This window comes from Cheilinus undulatus, linkage group 4 (genome assembly GCF_018320785.1).
Source record: "Cheilinus undulatus linkage group 4, ASM1832078v1, whole genome shotgun sequence".
Lineage (NCBI taxonomy): Eukaryota > Metazoa > Chordata > Actinopteri > Labriformes > Labridae > Cheilinus > Cheilinus undulatus.
Window position 1 is genome coordinate 21,862,766 of NC_054868.1, and position 20,712 is coordinate 21,883,477.

The 20,712-nt window shown below is 37.2% G+C and overlaps 1 protein-coding gene and 1 non-coding gene across 7 annotated transcripts in view; both read right to left on the reverse strand.

Annotated features, from left to right (window-relative positions):
• Nucleotides 1-5,513: 5,513 nt before the first annotated feature.
• LOC121509174 lies at nt 5,514-5,729 on the reverse strand. Its single transcript, XR_005991851.1, has one exon. It is a non-coding gene; the product is annotated as a small nucleolar RNA U3 (small nucleolar RNA).
• Nucleotides 5,730-7,060: 1,331 nt separating this feature from the next.
• Nucleotides 7,061-20,712, reverse strand: part of micu3a (mitochondrial calcium uptake family, member 3a) — a 46,874-nt gene continuing 33,222 nt past the window's right edge. For 4 of the 6 annotated variants that reach the window (XM_041784203.1, XM_041784199.1, XM_041784202.1 and 1 more), the window contains 5 exons: nt 16,108-16,202; nt 15,806-15,977; nt 11,804-11,912; nt 11,539-11,696; nt 7,061-8,223 (listed from right to left, as the gene is read on the reverse strand). In XM_041784203.1, coding sequence (XP_041640137.1) covers nt 8,125-8,223; nt 11,539-11,696; nt 11,804-11,912; nt 15,806-15,977; nt 16,108-16,202 — 633 coding nt within the window. In that variant the 3' untranslated portion in view covers nt 7,061-8,124. Of the gene's footprint in view, nt 8,227-9,196; nt 9,266-11,538; nt 11,697-11,803; nt 11,913-15,805; nt 15,978-16,107; nt 16,203-20,712 lie in introns of those variants that run through there. The other 2 variants (XM_041784198.1, XM_041784200.1) reach the window with 2 other exon arrangements.

Here is a 20,712-nt window from a genome sequence, read left to right on the forward strand (position 1 = left end):
ATTCGTGTCACAAACAGATTTAATACATTATAGGCTACTTATACTTATCTTTTATACAAGAAATAACATTGAATAAACTGGACCACTGCAGAACACACTTAATGTACCAAAATAATTACATTCAGAGTTTTTCTGGCATTCAGGATTGACAGTGACTGAAACATTTAGGAAAAAAATCTTAACATTTCAACCATGAGATCAGCCTCTTCATGAGGGCAACTTACTACCTAAATTTTATATACATTTTGTACTGACTAAAGAGCTTGTCTGGGATAATTATGACCTAAGTAAAATGACACATTAGTAAAAGAAAGGTGTGAAAATGTTAGCTTTTAGGAAATCAAAAAATAGGATTTGCTATAATGTGCTGGTCCACTTTGTAGTTTGTTGTAATTGTACTGTAACTTCAATGCTTATTTCCCCTTTGTATCACTCTGTGAGGTTTCCTAATTTATACTATCAAAAATACAAATTATAGATTTATAGAAGCCTGTAATGCCTCCTTCTGTTTCATTTTGAAATAGGACTCACTGTCAATGATTTAGGGCATTTTTAGAAAATTCAGGACTTCACTGGACTTTCTACTGCTTTCAGGACAAAATGGGACACCCCCTTACTGTTTCTATAATGATTCACTTCCTTATCTGTAAAACTCAAAAAGAAAGCAACGTGCTCTACAGGAAACAGGCTCTAAAAAACGAGATTTCAAACACATTCACATAGAGAAGGAGGAGAATAGATACAGAAAAAAAGGCACTTGCTTTTTTTAAGTTGTCAACTAGAACTCATTTTATGGATAGTATTTCTACAACTTTGTGACCAAATCCCCTTTCTTGTGATTGAAAAATAGAAATGTGCTTACCTTTTTGTGTAAATGAGTGTTAGGTTTGAGAAAAGTTTGCATGACCATCATAAGACATTAATGGTGGTTCTGTTTTTTTATTTATTTATTTATTTATTTTCAGAGTATTGAATAAACACTGATGTGTGATCAATTCAAAATAAATTTAGTTACTACTATCAGAAGTGCTCATGTATGTTCTAGCTTATAAGCCGACATTACATACTCCACTTACTTATAAGTGTGTGGGAATAAGGGTCTTTGTTATTAATTGGCTGAGGGGTATTGTTTATGTTTCAGTCCCGAAATAGCATTTACTAGGGGTGTACAGACATGGATACCAGTATCAGGTATCGCTGCCAATACTAAGCCAAAGTACTTGTACTCTTACTCATAACATATTGCAGGTACTCTACTTGGTATCATTTTAATGCATTATGCTAGATCCTCATTATGTGAGTATGTGTTCAAAGCGGGGGCCATATTTTCAGATGGTAATATTTTAACACAAGTAAGGATGACAAAAGTAAAGAATAAAAACCATGCACTAGGGCTTAGGGACAATGGAAAAAAAACAGACATTGTGACCGTTTTCTCTCTGCCACATACAGTCACCGGCCACTGTATTAGGTACATGTTCAATTACTTGTTAACATAAATAGCTAATTTTAGCCAATCAAGGCAGCAACTCAGCTGACAAATCTACAGCAACTATGTGTTGCTGTCATGTCAATATAAATTTCTGAGAAATGTTTTGAGCACCTTGTTGAACTATTCCATGAAGAATGAAGGCAGTTCTGCAAGGTGTACCTAATAATGTGGCCAATCAATTTTAATTTAAAAAACAAATTAATAAAATCAGATGACTGAAGTGCCTTCTACATACATTTATATTTTAGTAAAAAAAAAAAATCTTATTTGGTCTTTACGTCATACTTGGATTTCTAATATCACAGTTAGGCCTTTCAGACTGGCAGGGCCCTGTGCCAGTTCTGGTCCCTGAACCTAAATTTGAACCAGTCAGCACATTCATAAGGGGAAAAAACTGGTTCTGAAACGGAAAAGTTGGAACCAAAAATAGTTGGTTCCTTCTTAGGAACCGTGACATCATCAGTGGGCAATCACATTCTAGGTTGTGAAGATGAGCAGAAAAAAAAGTAAAAGTTGTCTGTTGGGGAGACAAAATGTTTGGTTGTGATCTGAGCATCGACAGAATTCCAGGTGAAGCTGGAGAGTAGTACAAGGATGAACACAATATATGTCGAACTTGAGAAAGAGATGGCAAAAGCTGGGTTCACCTGAACACCAGACCAAATAATTGATTTACTAAAGAAACTACCAGGACTGCATAAAAGACTTGGGCAAAGTGGAGAAGGACGTGGTAATACATGTCCATCATGTCCTCCCACTTTGGTTCTACTTCAACTGGTGTGAAAACGGGCTGGTTTGCCAGAAAGCACCAAAGTCCTGAGTCTCCAGAAAGGAACCAGTGCCAGAACCAGAACCAGATCCTGAGTCATTGTCATGGAAATCTACGAGCCGTTGTTGCTTAACGCTTTAATTGTGAGACGGCAATGGCATCATTGCCTGCAGCCAGAGTAGTGTCCGAAACCGTTTTCTTTAAGTGAGTGCACTATATAGTCCACTATGTGTAGCCCACTATATAGAGGATAGGGAGTAGGGAATGAGTGAGTGGTTTCGGACACAGCCCCGACACTGCTGCACAGCTCACCCCTCTGGCTTCTGATTTTGATTTCAGGTGGGCTGATGCACATTCTTCACGGAAACAAGAAAATTTGCTTTTTGGCTCAATTCCAAAAGCACAGAAGCAGCACGTTCTTGTGATGTGACGATAACGCATGCACACTCCGCCATTGCGATAGACATATGATAAATGGTTCAGCCCTACTATGCATTGGTAAATTGTCCAATGCAAGGATGAAGAATGTCTGATGAAAATGAACTGAATTTTGAAAATAATTTTAACCAATGAAACTACTGCTGCTGCACCTTTTCCAGATTCCAGCTGTCAATTATTAGAAGCAATAGAGACAACCCACCAGTCATTACTGGGACACAATCACTGGCGAAAGAGGCCAGCTTGTTGGTGGGGAGCCTCTTTTCATCTCTTATGACTCTGAGTATAGTGTCATATAAAGTTGCAGCATCACCACTGGACATTTGACCCAAGTGGATCACTTTAGTTTTCACTGTGGTGTTTCCCAGTTCATCTGGTCCCAAAAAACTATAGAAGTAAATATTTATGGTCAAAATAATTTAAATATGTTTTTATATATATATATATATATATTATTATTATTGTTTAGTTTGATTGTTTATTTGTAAAGAGTAGTCTCACCTCACAATAAGACCCAGTTGTTTGGTGACAGAGATGTCTGTGGTCTCATCAACCATTAATCCCCACACTGGGGATTTTGACAACTCAGCCACCAGGTGGTCATCCAAAACTTCACCGATGATCTGTACCATTTCATTGATTATGTGGCTGCTTGTGTATTTGGTGTTGTCACTGACCTAGGGGCAGAAAAGTGATTAGATTAACCTAACTGACAGTAATTTGGAGATGTTTAGTTTTCCATGTTTAGCTGCAGACTTACATTTAAACCATTAAAATAAGCACAGCCCAGTCGCTTGCATAGATTTATAATGGGCTCATAGCTGGTGTGATGGGGCCATTTTTGCTTCAGACATTCATAAATTATTTTGAAGCAGCCTTCAAGAGCCCTGTGCTCCATATCCACTTGTGCGGCTATGGCACGCTGCAGTGTTTTCCCTGTAAAGTATTATTATTATTAACTTTTTAAAACATTTTAATTTTAATGTCATGTCTTTAAGTAACCCACTAAGTATAGCTTTGTAAAGTGCTACCTTCTTTAAGTTGTTTCTCTTTCTCCTCTGCCGCTTTATGAGTGCCTCTCATTTCGTGGCGTTTAAGGCAATCCAGCCTGTAGCTTGTAGACGGCTGCCTCACAAACCCACCAGCAAGTTGCTGCGCTGAGACAGCGCAATGCTTTTGGCAGACGTAACATGTCATGCCATCAGCGCCGTGCCTTAGCCAGGCCTTAGCTAGGTGAAATTAATTAAAGATATCTGCAATGACATTACCAAAAACGTCATTCAACTCGTCACACATCTCTAATGCCAGTTATAGATATCTGTAATTCAATTTCACCTAGGCAGAATGTGAATTAAAGATATCTCAGACATCATGACGCTGCTCTATTTTGGATATCCAGAAATCCGTCATTTTTCTCCCCCTCCCCACCATAATCAAACAAGAAGTGGGTTTATTTCCTTGTTTCTATAAATGGAGGAAGAAAGAAGCAGTCATGGCGTTGGCTCACACAGGTAGGCTTACAATGTGACATGTATGGCGAGCGGATTTCCATAGATTTGATGATTTGAACAAAAGCCCGCTCCGCTCCCACCCAAAATGGGAGGCAGGCCAAATTTGTTGTAATTTTTTATTTCGCCTAGTCAAAATTCTAATTCAAGATATCTCTAATTACATTTTGACTAGGCAGAATTACATTTACAGATATCTCCAATTTTGAATATATGTAATCAAAATTCATTTCAAGATATCTATAATTCAATTGTAGATATCTACAATTCCATTTTGACTAGTTATACTTACATTTACAAATATCTACAATTTAATCTTGCCTAGTCAAAATTTAAGATATCCAAAAAGGGACATGTAGATATCTTGAACTGTATAGAATTGATGTGAATTAAAGATATCTGTAATTGTAATTCTGCCTAGTCAAAATGTAATTAGAGATATCTTGAATTAGAATTACAGATATCTACAATTCATTTGCAGATAACCGTAATTCACATTGTGGATATCCGAAATGACGTTGTAGATATCTGTAATGAGAAACCCCATACACATGAATGGCAAGAGTGACGTAATTTCGCCTAGTCAAAATGACGTAGTAGATATCTGTAATGACAATTGTGGATAGGCAGAATGTATTTGTGGATATCTGAAATGTTGTTTTTGACCAGGCAAAATTGAATCACAGATATCTGCAATGTTAATTCTGGAGAGTCAAACTTAACTTTTAAATGTTAAAACTGCTTGCCATATATATATATATATATATGTATATATATACATATATATACATATATATATATATATATATATATATATATATATATATATATATATATATATAATATCACAATATATCACCTTGCTCATAGTATCGCAATATATATCGATATCAGCACCCCTGTATCGCGACACGTATTGTATTGCCAGATTCTTGACAATACACACCCCTAGTTAAGATCACAGTTGCCTGTTTTACACACTTTGGCCTGCAGGTGGTTTTGTGTTGCACATGAAGCCTTGAGAAATGGATCCTTTTCTGAACTGATTTGCTGGAAAGCTTCAATGCTTCATGAAGCCTAATTGCACCATCAGTGGGTGTCAGATGTTAGTCTTTCTAAAGTTTAGTCATAGTCATTTGGTGTATGGACAACACTACAGTGCCTATGTTTGTAGTTATGTTTTAGACACAGTGTGCACACATCACTATCTACGCTTACTGCTTCTACTCTATCAGAAACATTTATCAATTTTCATGAGCAGTACTTTACACTCTTGGATGGCTTGTTACTTTTGGACATGTAAGTCACCACTCTGACCATATTCCCTTCCTCAGTGCTCCATAAAGAAGCACAGAACGATCATCAATGACAGAGAACATATGAAGTGAATCATAATTCTCCGTCCGCTTCACGCTCAGAAAGGAATATCAGAACTCATCATCGTGGTTAGCGAGACCAAACACTTTAGAAACACATTTCTCAAGTTAGAAACTATAGAAATGATCCCTGAAAGTATAGTCTTAACTTACTAACTGCAGTGAAAACGGAGGTGATGTGTGGAGAAAGCATTCTCAGTCAGGGTTCTCTCTACAGCCGCAAGTAACTGAATGATGAATAAAAAAATTAACAGTGCACTGAATATAACACGAATATACAAAGATATCATCACTTTTAGCTTCCGCACGGCTTTGGCCGCTTATTCTATGTAGATTACAGAAACCCCACAATGCTTTGCGGTCCGAGTCATGTTTGCTTTGTACTTTTATGACGATATATTGATAGATTAGTTTCTTTTTCGAGCCTTACGTTTGACAAATAACTGAGCTGTTTGGACATTTCCCGACAACACGATGGCTACCATTTTATTGTGATAAAATGTAGAATTTTCTAAAGACTCAGGCTTTAGGGTGCGTTGTTTATAACGCTCCTGACAGAAAACCTGCATGCAAATGTAAGGTTCCGCATACGCTTCAACCGCCATCTCGTCTCGAATATTAAAGCTGTTCACGACGTCAGCGTGGATAAAACCTCCGCTGTTATTATGGATGGTCACAGATAAATTCTTTTAAGCGCACTGAGCCTAGTCTGTAAATTTACGGTTGTTTATAAACTTGCTTCAAAAGAACCTAAATGTTAGTCATATGGTTGACGTTAACCAAACTACCTCGTCTTGAGTTTTTGCACTTTCACACAGGGGGGCGGCATTTCACTCACAACCAAGCACTGCCGACGAGGATAAACACGTACAAGTACTGAATAACATTAAATTGCCCTCGTATTACGATAGTAAAATAAGCAAGTAAAATGAGTTTCCTAAGACGCAGTGAAAAGAGCAGAATTACCGAACGTTACAGAAGTTAACCATTTCCACAGATATTATTTAGATATGTTACAAAACAAAGCCAGGCGAGGTTATCAAAGTATCTTCACATCAAAAGCTCCATGAACTCCAGGCGATGTAACTTTAAAAACGCATTGTTGAATGTAAAATGTTAAGATTGAGAGGATAAACTGGTGACAATATGCAACACCCTCGCCGTCTGGTAGCTAACTTAGGAATCAGCTTTAACATGCTAACTACGGAAAGTAGTCACTTCACCCAAAAACTTTCAGGTTGTGGACTAACTCTTTATTCAGACTTTCAATGTAACAACATTGTCAGAACTTACCCACGTGACAGCCGCAAACAGCCTGTTGAACCCTGAAATAAGGATGAGAGTTTATACTAAACTTGATCTCCTGTAGTGGCAGCCTCCGTTGATGGTAGAAGTGGTAACTGAAAGGACATTCGTTGCGCATGCGTAGTGAATGCCACCGATTGCACGTGTCTTTATAATAAAACTTTATTCATGCATGATAATATATTTCCAAGAATGTGACAAACACTTGGAAGACTGGGAGCACGAGTCAAAAATGTGCATTATTAGAAATAACTTAGCAGGTACACAACACACCAAGCAATCCATATTTTACAGGAAGACTTTTAAACTATTGGAATGGTTCAGAAAGTATTACATTTACGACAAAACATAGTTCAATTTGTATAATTAATGCATATTTTTTCTGATTTGTTGCATTTAAACAGTAATACAGGGCTGAATTATTTTCCAGAAGTCTGGTTTCTATACAATTCTCAAATAAGACAGAGAACAAATACAAGGCACCTCAGCGGACAACTATGATATATATATACTGCATATAGTAATTAGTTTAGATGCTCACACTAAATAGCCAGCATTTCAAGTAAATATTCATAATAAATATTGAACTAAAGCAATCTGTCTCATGCTGCTTTATCCAGGTGTAATATATTCAAAGTTCAGTTAACAGAATAATATAAATAATAGTGTTGGCTAAAATTAGATGAAGACGGTTAAGTAAGCAGGGATTTTTCTCTTTATGTAATGTTTTTTCTGTGTTGTTGAATTCATATGGATTTTATAATTATCACAAAGATCTTGTTGTGTTTTAATATAACAGTTAGACCACGACTGTGGTTATGATTGTGGTTTCAATTTTAACACTTTGTAGTGCAGCAGTAACAATTGTCTGTTTTTACAAAAAAGTCACACACAGCTTGTTTATAAAATAAGTCGCAGACCTGACTGCTCTCGAAGTGTCATGCATAGAGAATAATGCTGTAATTGAATCCTATTTTGTTTTAACATACTGTAAATTATAGTGGGTATAACTGGCATCAAATCAAAATGACCAACAGAAAATCAGGAATATTGTTGCCAAGATCAGCACACAGGGTGTCAGTCAGCTGTGAGCGGTCATGCCGGTAGTTATTATTTGCAAAGTCCACTGGAGATCGGCTCTTGAAGACACACAGTTATTTGCTCAGTTTGTTTTATTCCATTCAATTAATCTTCCTTGATACTTAATTTCTGTATTCCTTCACATTTTTTCCTCTTCTATGGATTCTCCCTGTACCTCCTCCAGAGCTGGTGTACTTGTTTTCTGGCCTCTGAGCGAACACAGCCAGAGAAGGTGGTGTGGTGTCGGCCCTTCACCTGGTGAACAAGGAGCAAAGAAAGGCACAGTCATTTTTTAAATACTAATACTATATATACTAGAGCTACAGTGCAAAAAATAAAGTATAAAATGACCGTTCAGGCTGATCTTCTGTTTGAGGATGAAAACATACACATTGAGCAGACCCTGAGTTTGTTTATTAAAGGTAGGATAGATGATCCAGAGATGTCAGAGACGTCAGAGATGTGTAGTGCAACCTTGAGTGTTTTCAGACAGACACGGTTCTGGTTCTGGCACTGGTTCCGTTCTGGAGACCCAGAACCTTGGTGCTTTCTAGCAAACCAGCCCATGTTGACACCAGTTTAAGTAGAACCAAAGTGGGAGGACATGATGGACATGCATTACCATGTCCTGCTCCACTTTTGCCCAAGTCTTTCATGCAGTCCTAGTATTCCTTCTTCAGTTCTTTGAGTAAATCAATTATTTGGTCTGGTGTTCAGGTGAACCCAGCCTTTGCCATCTCTTCCACAAGTTCGGCATATAACATGCTCTTCCTTGTACTACTCTCCAGCTTCACCTGGAGTTCTGTCAATGCTCAGATCACAACCAAACATTTAGTCTCCCCAGCAGACAAATTTTTCTTTTTTTTCTGCTCATCTTCACAACCTAGAATGTGTTATGCCCACTGAAGATGTCATTGTTCCCAAGAAAGAACCAACTATTTTTGGTTCCAGCTGAGAACCAACTTTTCAGGTTCAGAACCAGTTTTTTCCTGAACGCTCCGGCCGGTTCAAATTTGGGTTCAGGAACTAGAACCGGCACGGAGCCCTGCCAGTCTGAAAGGGCTACTTTTGGCTGATTGCAAAAATATTTTCATTATGCATGCATAGCTCTTTTACTAAGGTTACTCAAACTATCTTCAGTACTAACTCAAGGTGTGAAATATAAAATAAATAAATAAATAAAAATAAAAATCATTATTGTAACCCAGCTTTTTGATATTAATGATACTTATCTGCTTGCAAGCTCCTTCTTCAAACAGGACCTAAAAGAGGTGGCACGCTCCACAGCTTTATAACCCTGAGAGGTCGGTGAAGAGACATCGTGGCAAGAAGAGGTAGGTGTCAGGGGAAGACATAGTACAGGGTGGAGCACAAATAGGTGTGGTAGCAAGTAAAGTAAGGAGAGACAGAGAAAAAAGAGATAGAAGAGAAGAAAATGTTAGTAAGCCAAGACTGTGAGGCCAAATAGTTTCCAGAGTTCAAAGAGTCATAAACAGAACAACTTTCAGGTTCACTGTTGTGAGGTGTTAGTGGTGTTTGTGTAACATCAGATATAAGGGTCCTTTATCAAACTGCTCCCTTGTCACTTTCACTCCAATTTTAGTAAACTCCTTCTGATATCATAAAAGAAGCTCCCTCTGTTGGAGGGTGGAGGGATTAAATTAAGCAGCAGGCTTTGGGACAAACTCCCTTCACTTCAACAGAAACTGCAAAATTATTTTTGTGTGATTAAGGTCACTAGGATATAAAAAAAGAGTAATGTTAGGCAGTCTAATTAAATTCACTTCAAACATTTAATAACTTCTATCTGATGTTTATTGGGAGATTTTCTTAAGTCTCTGTAAATTCTATTTCTGTTTATGGGGGTGAAACTACAGAACAGTCCAAATGTGGAAATCAAGCAATGTCCATGAATAATACAGTTTAAAAAGAGGTACAAAGAGATGATTTTGACAAGGCACAGGTATGAAGGTGTTTTGACTGTCATTGGGTGTTTAATGTTTATTTTATTGTTCTTCTTACTTCAGCTTTTCACTTTTTGTAAATAACAACACAAAGTTGGAAGTATGTGTTGTTGCTTATGTGAGTGTGCATGTTTACCGACACAAATATTAATTAATCAATAATTAATTAATCAATAAATATATATTTGATAAAGATACTTAAAGTCATGAACTATAATAACATAAAATCATATAATTGATTGCTATAAATGCATTGTTAGTTGGTAAGACTAAAATTATTGGCAATTCAGACTATGGATTGGATCAGGTTAAGGAGATACCGATTGTGAGATTGATATCTATAAGGAAGCGGGACAGTAACAATCAATGCATATGGAAAAGGGGTGGAAAAAAACAAAAGCACACTTCCTCCCACTCCTTTCTGGAGTACATTTCAATAAATCTCAGTCAAAATAGATAAATATAAAACATTTCACATAAATGAACACATTCTTAAAAGAGCTGACAATTAAATATTGATAGGAACCATAATTTACCCATTAGATGGCAGCATTCATTTTTGTTAAAAAAAAAAAAACATCTTCAGCGTTTAAAAGGTGGTTTCCAGTTCAGTTCAATGTAGGAGTATGAAGAGACGAGATTTGGCTTACGAGAACGAGACAATCCAAGATTTCACAATACTTTTGAACTTTCATGATCAAAAATATGACGGGAATGTTTTTCTTTTCAAGTGAATTTCCCCCTGGATTAATACAGTATCTATCCATCTAAAGACATAAAAAGCAATGATTGCAGGTGGAAAAGTCTGAACTATAAATCATCTTGCACAATACCACTGCAAACATATACTGTAGTCAATGTAGACCACAGTATATGCAGAAATGTGTGAATGTTCTTCCTTACTACTCAAGGTATCCTTTATCTTACCAACATGCTGTGCATTTATTGAAGATCATTAAATTCCTCTATCACTGGAGCTTTTCAACAACAGCAGAAACAAAAAAATAGCATTTGTGTGTTTCAAAACTATTAAAAAGAAACTTTTGCTGTACAACTTGCCTGTTTACTATTGCCCAGGCAGTTAATTTCACCCCTGTCTTTGACTCAACAAAACCCCTTTTACAAACTCTCAAACTTTAATGCTCATGTCAGAATTAAAGCAAAATCAATATTGTTCTGTCTTGATTTAAAGAGGGGCATGTTTTTTTCAGCACTTTTTGACAACATTTACCATTTAAAACAATCATCAACCCAGAACCAAAGTCTATTTTAACCGGGCACTCATGGCATGAGAAAGGAAAGTATTTAGGATTACACAACTGGTTTAATTGACCTAAAAATCATGGAGTTTTGTTCACGTTTCAATAATTTTAAAATTCAGTAATGTATAATGTGACTGTTCACTATGAGTTTTACACTTATGACCTTAAATAAAGATTTCTAAGTCCTACATGATCCTATCACTAATTCCATCTTTGTGTCCTCTGTTGCAGACACTGATGTTCCCAGTTTGATTAAAAAAGTCCTACTCTTCTGCATGCCCTCCTTGCAGCGCCCGACTATATTTGACCTTATCAGGGGGAGTTCTGTTGTTTGGATGTCTTACCCTTGCTCCCCTGTGCAGCCGGTCTTTCATTATCCCAATGAACTCTTTGTAGGAGAGCTGGTCATCATGATCAACATCAAAGATCTTAAAGATGGTGTTTACAAGGTGGCGTGTGAGATTCAGCCCTGTGGCTACATACACCGCTCTTGCAAACTCATCTAGAAGAGAGAATAAAATGTATTTTCATTATTACACCGACTTGTTGCAAGATAATACAATTCAATGTGTGTAAGCAATCCTTTTTAGCACAACTGTCCTCTTTTACCTTGTCCAATAGGGCGAGAAGCAAAGTTGTACATCTGCATGGCTATGGCAAAATCTTCGAGGTTGTTGAGGAACTGGAAGAAGGACCTGAATTCATCAAACGTGATTCCCTATAATACCAGAAAAAAATGTGTGAGGTTGACCAAGCCAAAGGAGTAAATATAAGAGAAATGAGTGTTTCAGTGCAGACTGCCATCCATAGGGACCTTGACAGACGTGCATAAGGCATTCCAGGAGGCCCATCCACTCTGCTGTCTGAAAAATTAACCAAAATCACAAAAACGTAACTGTATGCAACTAATACTATTAAACAACAGCTGTGAGATTCAATCTAGAAGTCCCATTAATGACATTAAAGTCCATTAATGGCAGGATCATAACCCTGGTATATCTGCATACAGTTAAGGTGCTAAAGCCATTCAACAAGGAGCTGTGACTGCTGCATGCTCTCTGCTGTGAATAATCAACATAAAACTTTAACTTAACTTTAACAACAAGATTAATAACAAAGGGAATGCACTCTGTTTTCATTCACAAAATAAATGCAGATTAATGAAGATAAATACAAAAATAACCAGGTAGCCGTGTCTTTGACCTAGCAAAAAAAGGTGGGGATGTAACTGAAAAGCAAGATAGACTGACGGATTGTAACTGCAGGCCGTATGTCATACGAGGCAGAAAACCAACCTGCTTCTTCCAAGGCATGAAAAGGAAAGAACGGGGGATAGAAACAGTGTTGGACTTTGGACTACATGTCAATAGAAAGGTGGATGGATGGATGGATGGATGGATGGATGGATATAGATACAGTGTTTTTCCTTTCAATTTAGTTATGTTGTAGCCTAAAGCCACTATCGTTTAAGTTCATTTTTTCTCCCATTAATCTGCACTCAGTACCCATCATGACAAAATGAAAACAGAATTTAGTCTTTTTTGCAAATTTATTAAACCTGATGGTCACTCTGACTGAGCTCCAGAGATCCTGTGTGGAAAATGACAACCATCACTGCAGCCCTCACTGAAGTCTCTCCTCAGTGCAAAACACATGAAAGCCCGCTTAAAGTTTGCAAAAAAAAACACCTGATTTAAAGGTTTGGCCTCAATTCTAAATGTTATGCCAAGAAAAACAGGGCACCACTTATCACCTGCCCAATGCCATCCCATCAAGTGAAGCATGATGGTGGCAGCATCATGCTGTGGGAATGTTTTTCAGCAGCAGGGACTGGGAGACTTGTCAGGGTTTAAAGAAAGCCCTGACTGGAACCCTTAATAGCTGTCCACCAACGGTCGACATCCAACCTGACTGAGCCTGAGAGGACTTGCAAACAATGGCAGAAAATCCCTCAATCTGGGTGTGCAAAGCTTGTTGCATCGTATCCAAGAAGACTTAATGCTGTAATAATGCCAAGGATGCTTCAACTAAGTACTGAGCAATGGGCCTGAGTATTTATGTCAATGTGATATTTCAGTTTTTTCTTTTTAATAAATTTGCAAAGATAAAGTTCCAAAAATTCTGTTTTCACTTTGTCATGATGGAGTACTGAGTGCAGATTCATGAGAAAAAATATTTCAAACGACTGTAGCATCAGGCTGCTGCATCAAAAAATTGAATAAGGGGGTCTGAATTCTGAATAGACAGACAGACAGACAGACAGACAGACAGACAGACAGATAGATAGATAGATAGATAGATAGATAGATAGATAGATAGATAGATAGATATTCACATTCACGTGCAGCTTGAAGTGCTGCTGTCAACTGTGCGTGTGTGTGTGTGGGTGTGGGTGTGTGTGTGTGTGTGTGTGGTCAAGTGAAGCAGTGGAGCATTGAGGTGTGGAGAGCCACAACAGCCTTGGGCGGAGACAGTGGTGGGAAATTGCAAATGCTCTTGATGGCTGGAAGGCAGAGCAGCAACCCCATAGAACAGGGGGAGGAAATCAAACAGACACACAAATGATTATGAGAGCTCTCTGCTGTTATCAGAATAAAATATATTAATGCAAAATCATCTCTGTAATAAACTGCAAAAGTGGTCTAATCAAGCGGCATTGAAAAAAGAAGCCAATGCAGAAGCGTAAAACCTGAAGTTCCTTGTTTGTCCACAAGAGGCTGAATCTAAAAAAACTAAGGCATTCTCATGAAGGATGGAGATCAAAACCCCAGTACGGAAAAACCCAGTTCTGTATGTTTTTTTAAATTCTTTTAAAATCTGAAAACCAATGATGTTGCTTGTCCAAACTACAAGTATTGAGAGCCATTCCCAGTGAGTTATACCTACAAATAAGTTACCTTAGAATAATAATTAGCATGTTAAAATTTTAGGTGCATTTGAGTGTCTGTTGAGACTCACTCACATCTTGTGACTGGAGTCATCATAAACAGACATCCCATACTTTATGTATGGACTTCAACCTTGTTAAATGAGATGATTATTAACTTTTAAAACGTCATTAATATGTTGGTGAATATGTGAAAAATCAGTTTTGATGATTGTCGAATCACTTGATGCTTGCCTTGTTTTATCTTTTTTTCAAAGTGAAATAGATTGCTACATCAAGAATAACCAGTCAATTCTAGTAGAGGAGAGACTTGGTATTTTTTTTACAGCCAAAAAAATGTCATGTTTAAATCAGCGTCAGCATCAGTATTGGCTAAAATGAGTTTGAACATATCTGCATAACAATGCACCAAAAATCTTCTAACACAATACTAGAAAGTTGATTTATTTTAATTCACATTTAAAACACATGTAAATATGTAGTTGGGATTCAAGTCAGTCTTTTGTGTACCTTAATCTGACCCAAACTGGCTTTCTGTATATGCTTGGTAAAATGTGCACCAGGCTTTGAGTTAAAATGGAAAATACAGATAAAAATGAGGTTAAAGTATCAACATAGTACAGAGTACAACACTTACAGAGCTGTAAAGATGTCAGTGTTTTCATACACATACAGTACATCCAGTGTGCTGCTAGCAAACTTGTCCTTCAGCTCTTTGGAAAGTGGCATAATAAGTTTACTAGAGGAAGCTCTGATAGTAACTAGCTGAAAGGGGACATCTTGCCACCCAGTGAAGTCAGACGTACTTCCATCAATAAATTGATTTACTCCCAGTGCTTCTTGGGTCACAGACCTGAAAAAAAGATACACACTCAAACCCTGCATACTGAGTCCATTGCGTTTTCTGTGTATTCACTGCAAAAAATCATAGAACATGGAAAAATTTTTTGGACTGCAGCTCACATAAGTAGTGAGGATGAGCCTGTGGCTCTGTTACTCTTTTATAATCCCACTTGATCCAACCATCCTCACGGAGATCCTCATACAGCACCAGATCTTACGTCACAGCTGTGCCAAGTTGGACAGCAACTTTTAATTCAGTCTCTGTTAGGTGGTTGTAAGAACAAACTTATGCCTCTATCTGTTATATTTAAATGGTTGAGATCCATATAATCCATGGGCAAATCCCAGTGTTTAAAGTGAGGTTTTGGTGCGAGAGACAGAGAGAGTGAAGGGGGGTGGTGGGTGAGTGAGTGCGCAGGCGCTGTTTTGAATCATCAATCATCCATTTAAATGGCTTGGACTCTGAATAAATTTCACAGAAAATATAACCAGGTGTTGAGGTGTTGCGTCCCTGTGCAAACATAAAACATGAGTTCAATTTTCCTTTTAAATACGTGAAAAATTTGGACAAAAAAACAGCCTCAGTGAGCAAAGGCCTTAAGAGCATTCAGTATTGCCAATATGGTGACCACCATCACTCGGCTTCATAACACCAATAAGTGATGTCACTGAGACATGTCCTTGCTTATAGAGTCTTTGGTTGTAGACCTTTTTTTTGGCTGCATATGTTTACTTCTTGCTAAAAACGTGACTCTTTCTACATTACATTGTAAAGATGCTGAGCCTGAGATAAAAGTTTGTTGTCAGGCTTTTGTACTGATCTCATATTTTCTGTGTGCTATTTTCCAGTTAAAGGCCTGTGTCAGTGTTTTATGTGTTACCTTTTCATCAGGTATACACTGGCGAACATTCTCCAGGTAGGCACTGATGTTCTCCACGTTGGTGAAGCGCAACAGGATTTTGGCAAAGTCTTCTTCACTGATGGTGGTCATTCCTTTAGAGTAGGTCAGAAACTCTATTTCAAGCACTTCTGTTTGAAGGTTATCCATAAACCTGAAAACAGCAAAGGATGTAAGACAGACATTTTACAAAGGTTTAAAAAATCTTATCATTTTATGGTATGGGTAATAATTTAAGTCATCAATGAAATATTTGAGGCTCTCTATTGTATATTTTTTACTACCTGTAGTAGTCATCAAATGTAAGCTCTGCTTTCCCTTTCTTGCCAAAGAAATGCACCAACAGGGTGGTGTCGATGGTGATGCTCTCATCTGCTCGCTATGAATCATCAAAGAGGGAGGAATTAGCATAAATGAGTTAACAATCAATAAAAATCAAGCATTGTGATAAGAGGAGAAGCAGTGGGTGAGACAAATCCATCATCAATCCAGCATGGCGACCATGGTGCCAGGCTTAGCAGGAAGCCAGAAAAGCATCATAACGCTGTCGACCAAACGAATGAGCTCAGACAGCCATCATGTCATCACACATACCAGTCTAGGCAGTAAAAAACACTTCATACAGAAAAATAGCAGGCCGGTCTCATACATGAACACTTAAATGACAGGATTAAACCTGGTGGGACTATTTCAGTGCTTCAGGGGGATATAAATGTAAAAAATAAACAGTTTAAATGATTTGCTAGGGTCAAATATACAGGTCTTTGTCTATTTTCAGCTATGCTTCCAATGCTGCCTAGACTGGCAAAAAAGTTTTGTTGCAGCAGCATGAAACACAGACCGATACTTCCAATGAAGACACAAGGAGTGCTGAGCTTGCTGAGACAAAATAAAAAGCAGTCATGCAAATATTAGGAGAGCGGGAATGGGGGTCAGCAAGAAGATAAAAAGATGGAGGACACAGTGTTGTCCAAAGAGACAATGGATAGAGAGAAGAGGGAAAGAATACATGTAAAAATCTAAGACTGAGACAGAAAGACAGTCACAACAGTTAGCTGTCAGAAACACATTAAAGCCACCACGTCCCATGCATTTCTCTGCCAATGCCACATCGACACACCTCGACAGAACCTCATGTCACAAACAGCAGCACAAAAATGAAACCCACGTAAGCACAAATGCAGTGAATGTAGGCCGATTCCACCTTTTTCCGTCAAGGGAGGGATTATTTTGGTTTTTTTTTTCATCGTTCTTTGGTTTATTTTGGAAGCCTTAAGTAGACATACATCAATACATGTACAAATAAATCCATATTTCCATGATTATTGGTAAATCTGGTTGTTTTCTCAAGATTTCGTCTTATCTTGTATATCCAGAGCTGAAAAGCACAAAACAGAGATAAGAATAGGCTTTACTGAGATAGGAGGAAAACAACCAGAAATTAAACATGGAGAGAGAATAAAGCAAATAAAACGTTAGGATGCCTGTCCACTCAGGGCTTCTGTAGTTTATCTTATTTTTTTTTTTTCTAAATTAACTGTGAATATTATCTATCCAAAGAGTCTGTTTGGCTTTGGGATGTTTGTTTTTACTCCTGCATTAATCTGTTTCTCTAAATCTCAAACAAGGGGACACTGTAAAGTTTAACGAGTCTTTAAGAAAACTCTTACCGAGTTTGTATTTCACTGTTTTATTGTGTTTTGCACACTAATATATCTACATCAGAAAAAGGTGCTTCTATTTCTGCGGTGTGTCAGCATAAAGGAGTCATATAACGCCCATCTTTTCTCCTTCTTCCTGCCATGCCCTCCTCAGCCACCTCCCTTTCCAATCAAAGGCCATGCTGAAGGAAGTGCAGACATCAGATTGGTTGGAATCTAATGTCATATTAAGGAGGAAGAGCATTAAGGCCATTTCCATCATCATCATCACCATCATTGTCATCAAAACCACGATGCCATTCGTGGTTCTACCTCAAGAGTAAAATCCTAAAATCCAAAGTGGGGTGATAAGAAAATGTCAGACAAGACGACACAGATTTACAAAAGTTAAAAAAAAAAAAAAGGAGTGGGAGAAAACAATACAGTTTCACATCTTTGACGGATGCTGCAGTTGTTCTGAGGTTTTGGTGACATAAATGTGTATTCATTCACTCAAGAATGAGAAAATGACAAAGACTGAAAAACACATAATGTGTGTAAGGATGCAAAAACAACCATTTGTTCTTTAAGTGTAAAAATACATGGCATTTTGTCCCATAGCTTTAAAACTAGGGCTGTCAAGATTAATCCCATTAATTGTGATTAACAAAGATCCACAACTAGTGTATTATTTATGTTTATCACGATAATTGCATGCTTTATTGTCCTTTTTAACACACTTAGGTTAAGCCACTGCAGTGTCTCCCACAGCGATGCAAAATAAGAACCCCACAGCTCCTAAAAGTCTCATTTCACTTAAAAAACCTCACAGACAGCTCAGTGGAGAAGTCAGAAGTAATCTGCATCCTCTGTTATCAAACATCTACCTTTTTACTGTTCCCTTATTTCCTCTCAAATTTGTAACAAGTCCGTTTTTTGCTGTGGTTAAGAGCAGATTGTAATGTACAATCTACCTATAAAACCTGGGCTGTATCCAATGGGAAGTCAGTTAACCTTAAGACAATAGAAACATCCTTAATAACCTTACACAGTTTTAAATGCAAAATAGTGAAATTAAAAAGGGATACAAAGGATGCAATTAATCGTGATTGACCACAGAAATTCAGAGATTAATAGCAATTAGTTATTTATCATTTGACAGCCTGATTAGAAACATTTAACTAATGCCCCCAATCAAAGGTTAGTGTACATATTTTGATAAACTCTTAATGCTAACAGTATTACCTTTTTCAGATAGTCTCAGATTTATACTTTTCAGACATCTTGAGGAGTGTAAGAAACAAGCCAAGACAAATGTAATGATCAGTAAAAGTAGAAAAAAATCAGATGGGAAACACCATGATGATTAATGAGTAAATTGATGCTACATTCAGTGAAAAAAACTCTGTAGTCCCTCTAATTGTAGTGGATTTAGCAAAGAGATAAAATGCCCTCATTCTGTTTTGGGATCACCATCATTTAGGATGGTTTCTGATTCATTCTGCAGTCTGGTCTCTGATTAAGGACAAAATTACATCCAGACGCACTGAAACAGTTACCAGCTTCTTGTGTCAGTGTCTTGTTTTCTGTGTCTCACTCATTTGAGGATCTTTTCATTATACCTTTAATTTCTGACAAACAGGACAAACATACTTTGGGTCTTTTATCTTAAAAGTGACACAGCACTCACGTCTTTATGACACATGATCTGTTCATACCTCTAGACAGCATCCAGGTGGTGTGTCTCTAATTCTCATGCCTCCTTTCAACATTACAGCATGTTTTATCTGTTTATTATGTTGTTTTTCTTTCCTGTGATTTTCTGTTGCTCTCAGTCTGGTTTGGTAATTCATTTTTCTAAAAATTAGAAATAGAATTAAAGTGATTCAAGTACAGAGCATAGACTGTTTATTAAGATGGACAGAAAACAGCTGCCCAAGTGTGAAGTAAAAATATTTGGAGCTACCCCTGCTGACTGGCTGCAGCATAGGTCATAAATTCTGCTTCCTCCATGTTAATAGTTAAAACATGAGTCAAAATATGATGTGAAACAGAGTTAAATACATTTTTGTCAAACCTGGAGTTGGTCATGACAAGTGATGCACCAGTCTCCTTTTTTCAGTGCCAATATGTTTCCAATACGACACCATATTGATTCAGGTACTTTTAATCATAATCAGTATTCTTAGACGTATTTTGTTTAAGGTTACACTGTAGCTCTTATTAAAGCCCCAGACAGGCAGTTAGAGATGATTTGGAAAGCAAGTATACTCGCTTCATGTTGCTGTTATTACAGACATTAAGCTTAGAGGGGTGAGAACACACCTTTTACCTCATTTCTGTGCTTTACATTAATCACACTGGAACAAACAGGTGACGCTTGTGTTGTTATAGACTGATCTTTAGTGTTGGAGAGAAAACTGATGACGAGTGGACTCAGACTGAGCTGTTGTCTGTCACATATAATTTTTTGTATTGCATTGTTTATGCCTTGTGTGTAAATTGCAACACAATGCATGCTACCAGAGCGTTCAAGCAAAAACTCCAGAATTTGGATCAGTGACTTGTATCAGCATTGTCAGTCCGACGTCCGGTAAAAAGAATCATGTAAATTTTGGACCCAGAACTGATACTGGATCAGATCTGTCAAATCTCTGTTTACTATATAATTTTCTCCGGTTCTCCACTAGTCTAGCATCAGTACCTATGACCAACTCCTTAACAACATGTTACCCAAGTTTCTTAACATTTTCAATCATAATCAAATGTTTCAAGGAAAAAAAGGCAGTTAAAAATTATGATGGACCCAAAGATGCGATGGATCAAACAGACATCCTTCAAAATAAAAGCACATTATTTACTTTTTGTTACATTTTTTTTCTATTCACATCTGCTACCCACCTAAAATACCCCCTAAGCCCTTCTCTTATGAGGAATAGATGAAGTTTATTATTTAAAAAACTTTGGCCTTGTTCAATACAGTTGTACTTTTGTTTTAGTTCTATTGTACTATTGTTCATTTTTAAAATAACTGAGATTACAATTTTGACAACCTTAAAACTGTAAAGTGTAGTCTGAAATGTTGTTTTCTGATTATACTGCAATGGATTCTCCTAATCAAATTAAACAGACAGTAAAGTAGGCTACGCCTACTATCAAACCTAGAAGTCTTTATTATTATTAATTTTTATTATAAATAAAAAAATCTGCTTCATTATGAACTCCTCTAAGACTCCTGTCAGTGCAACT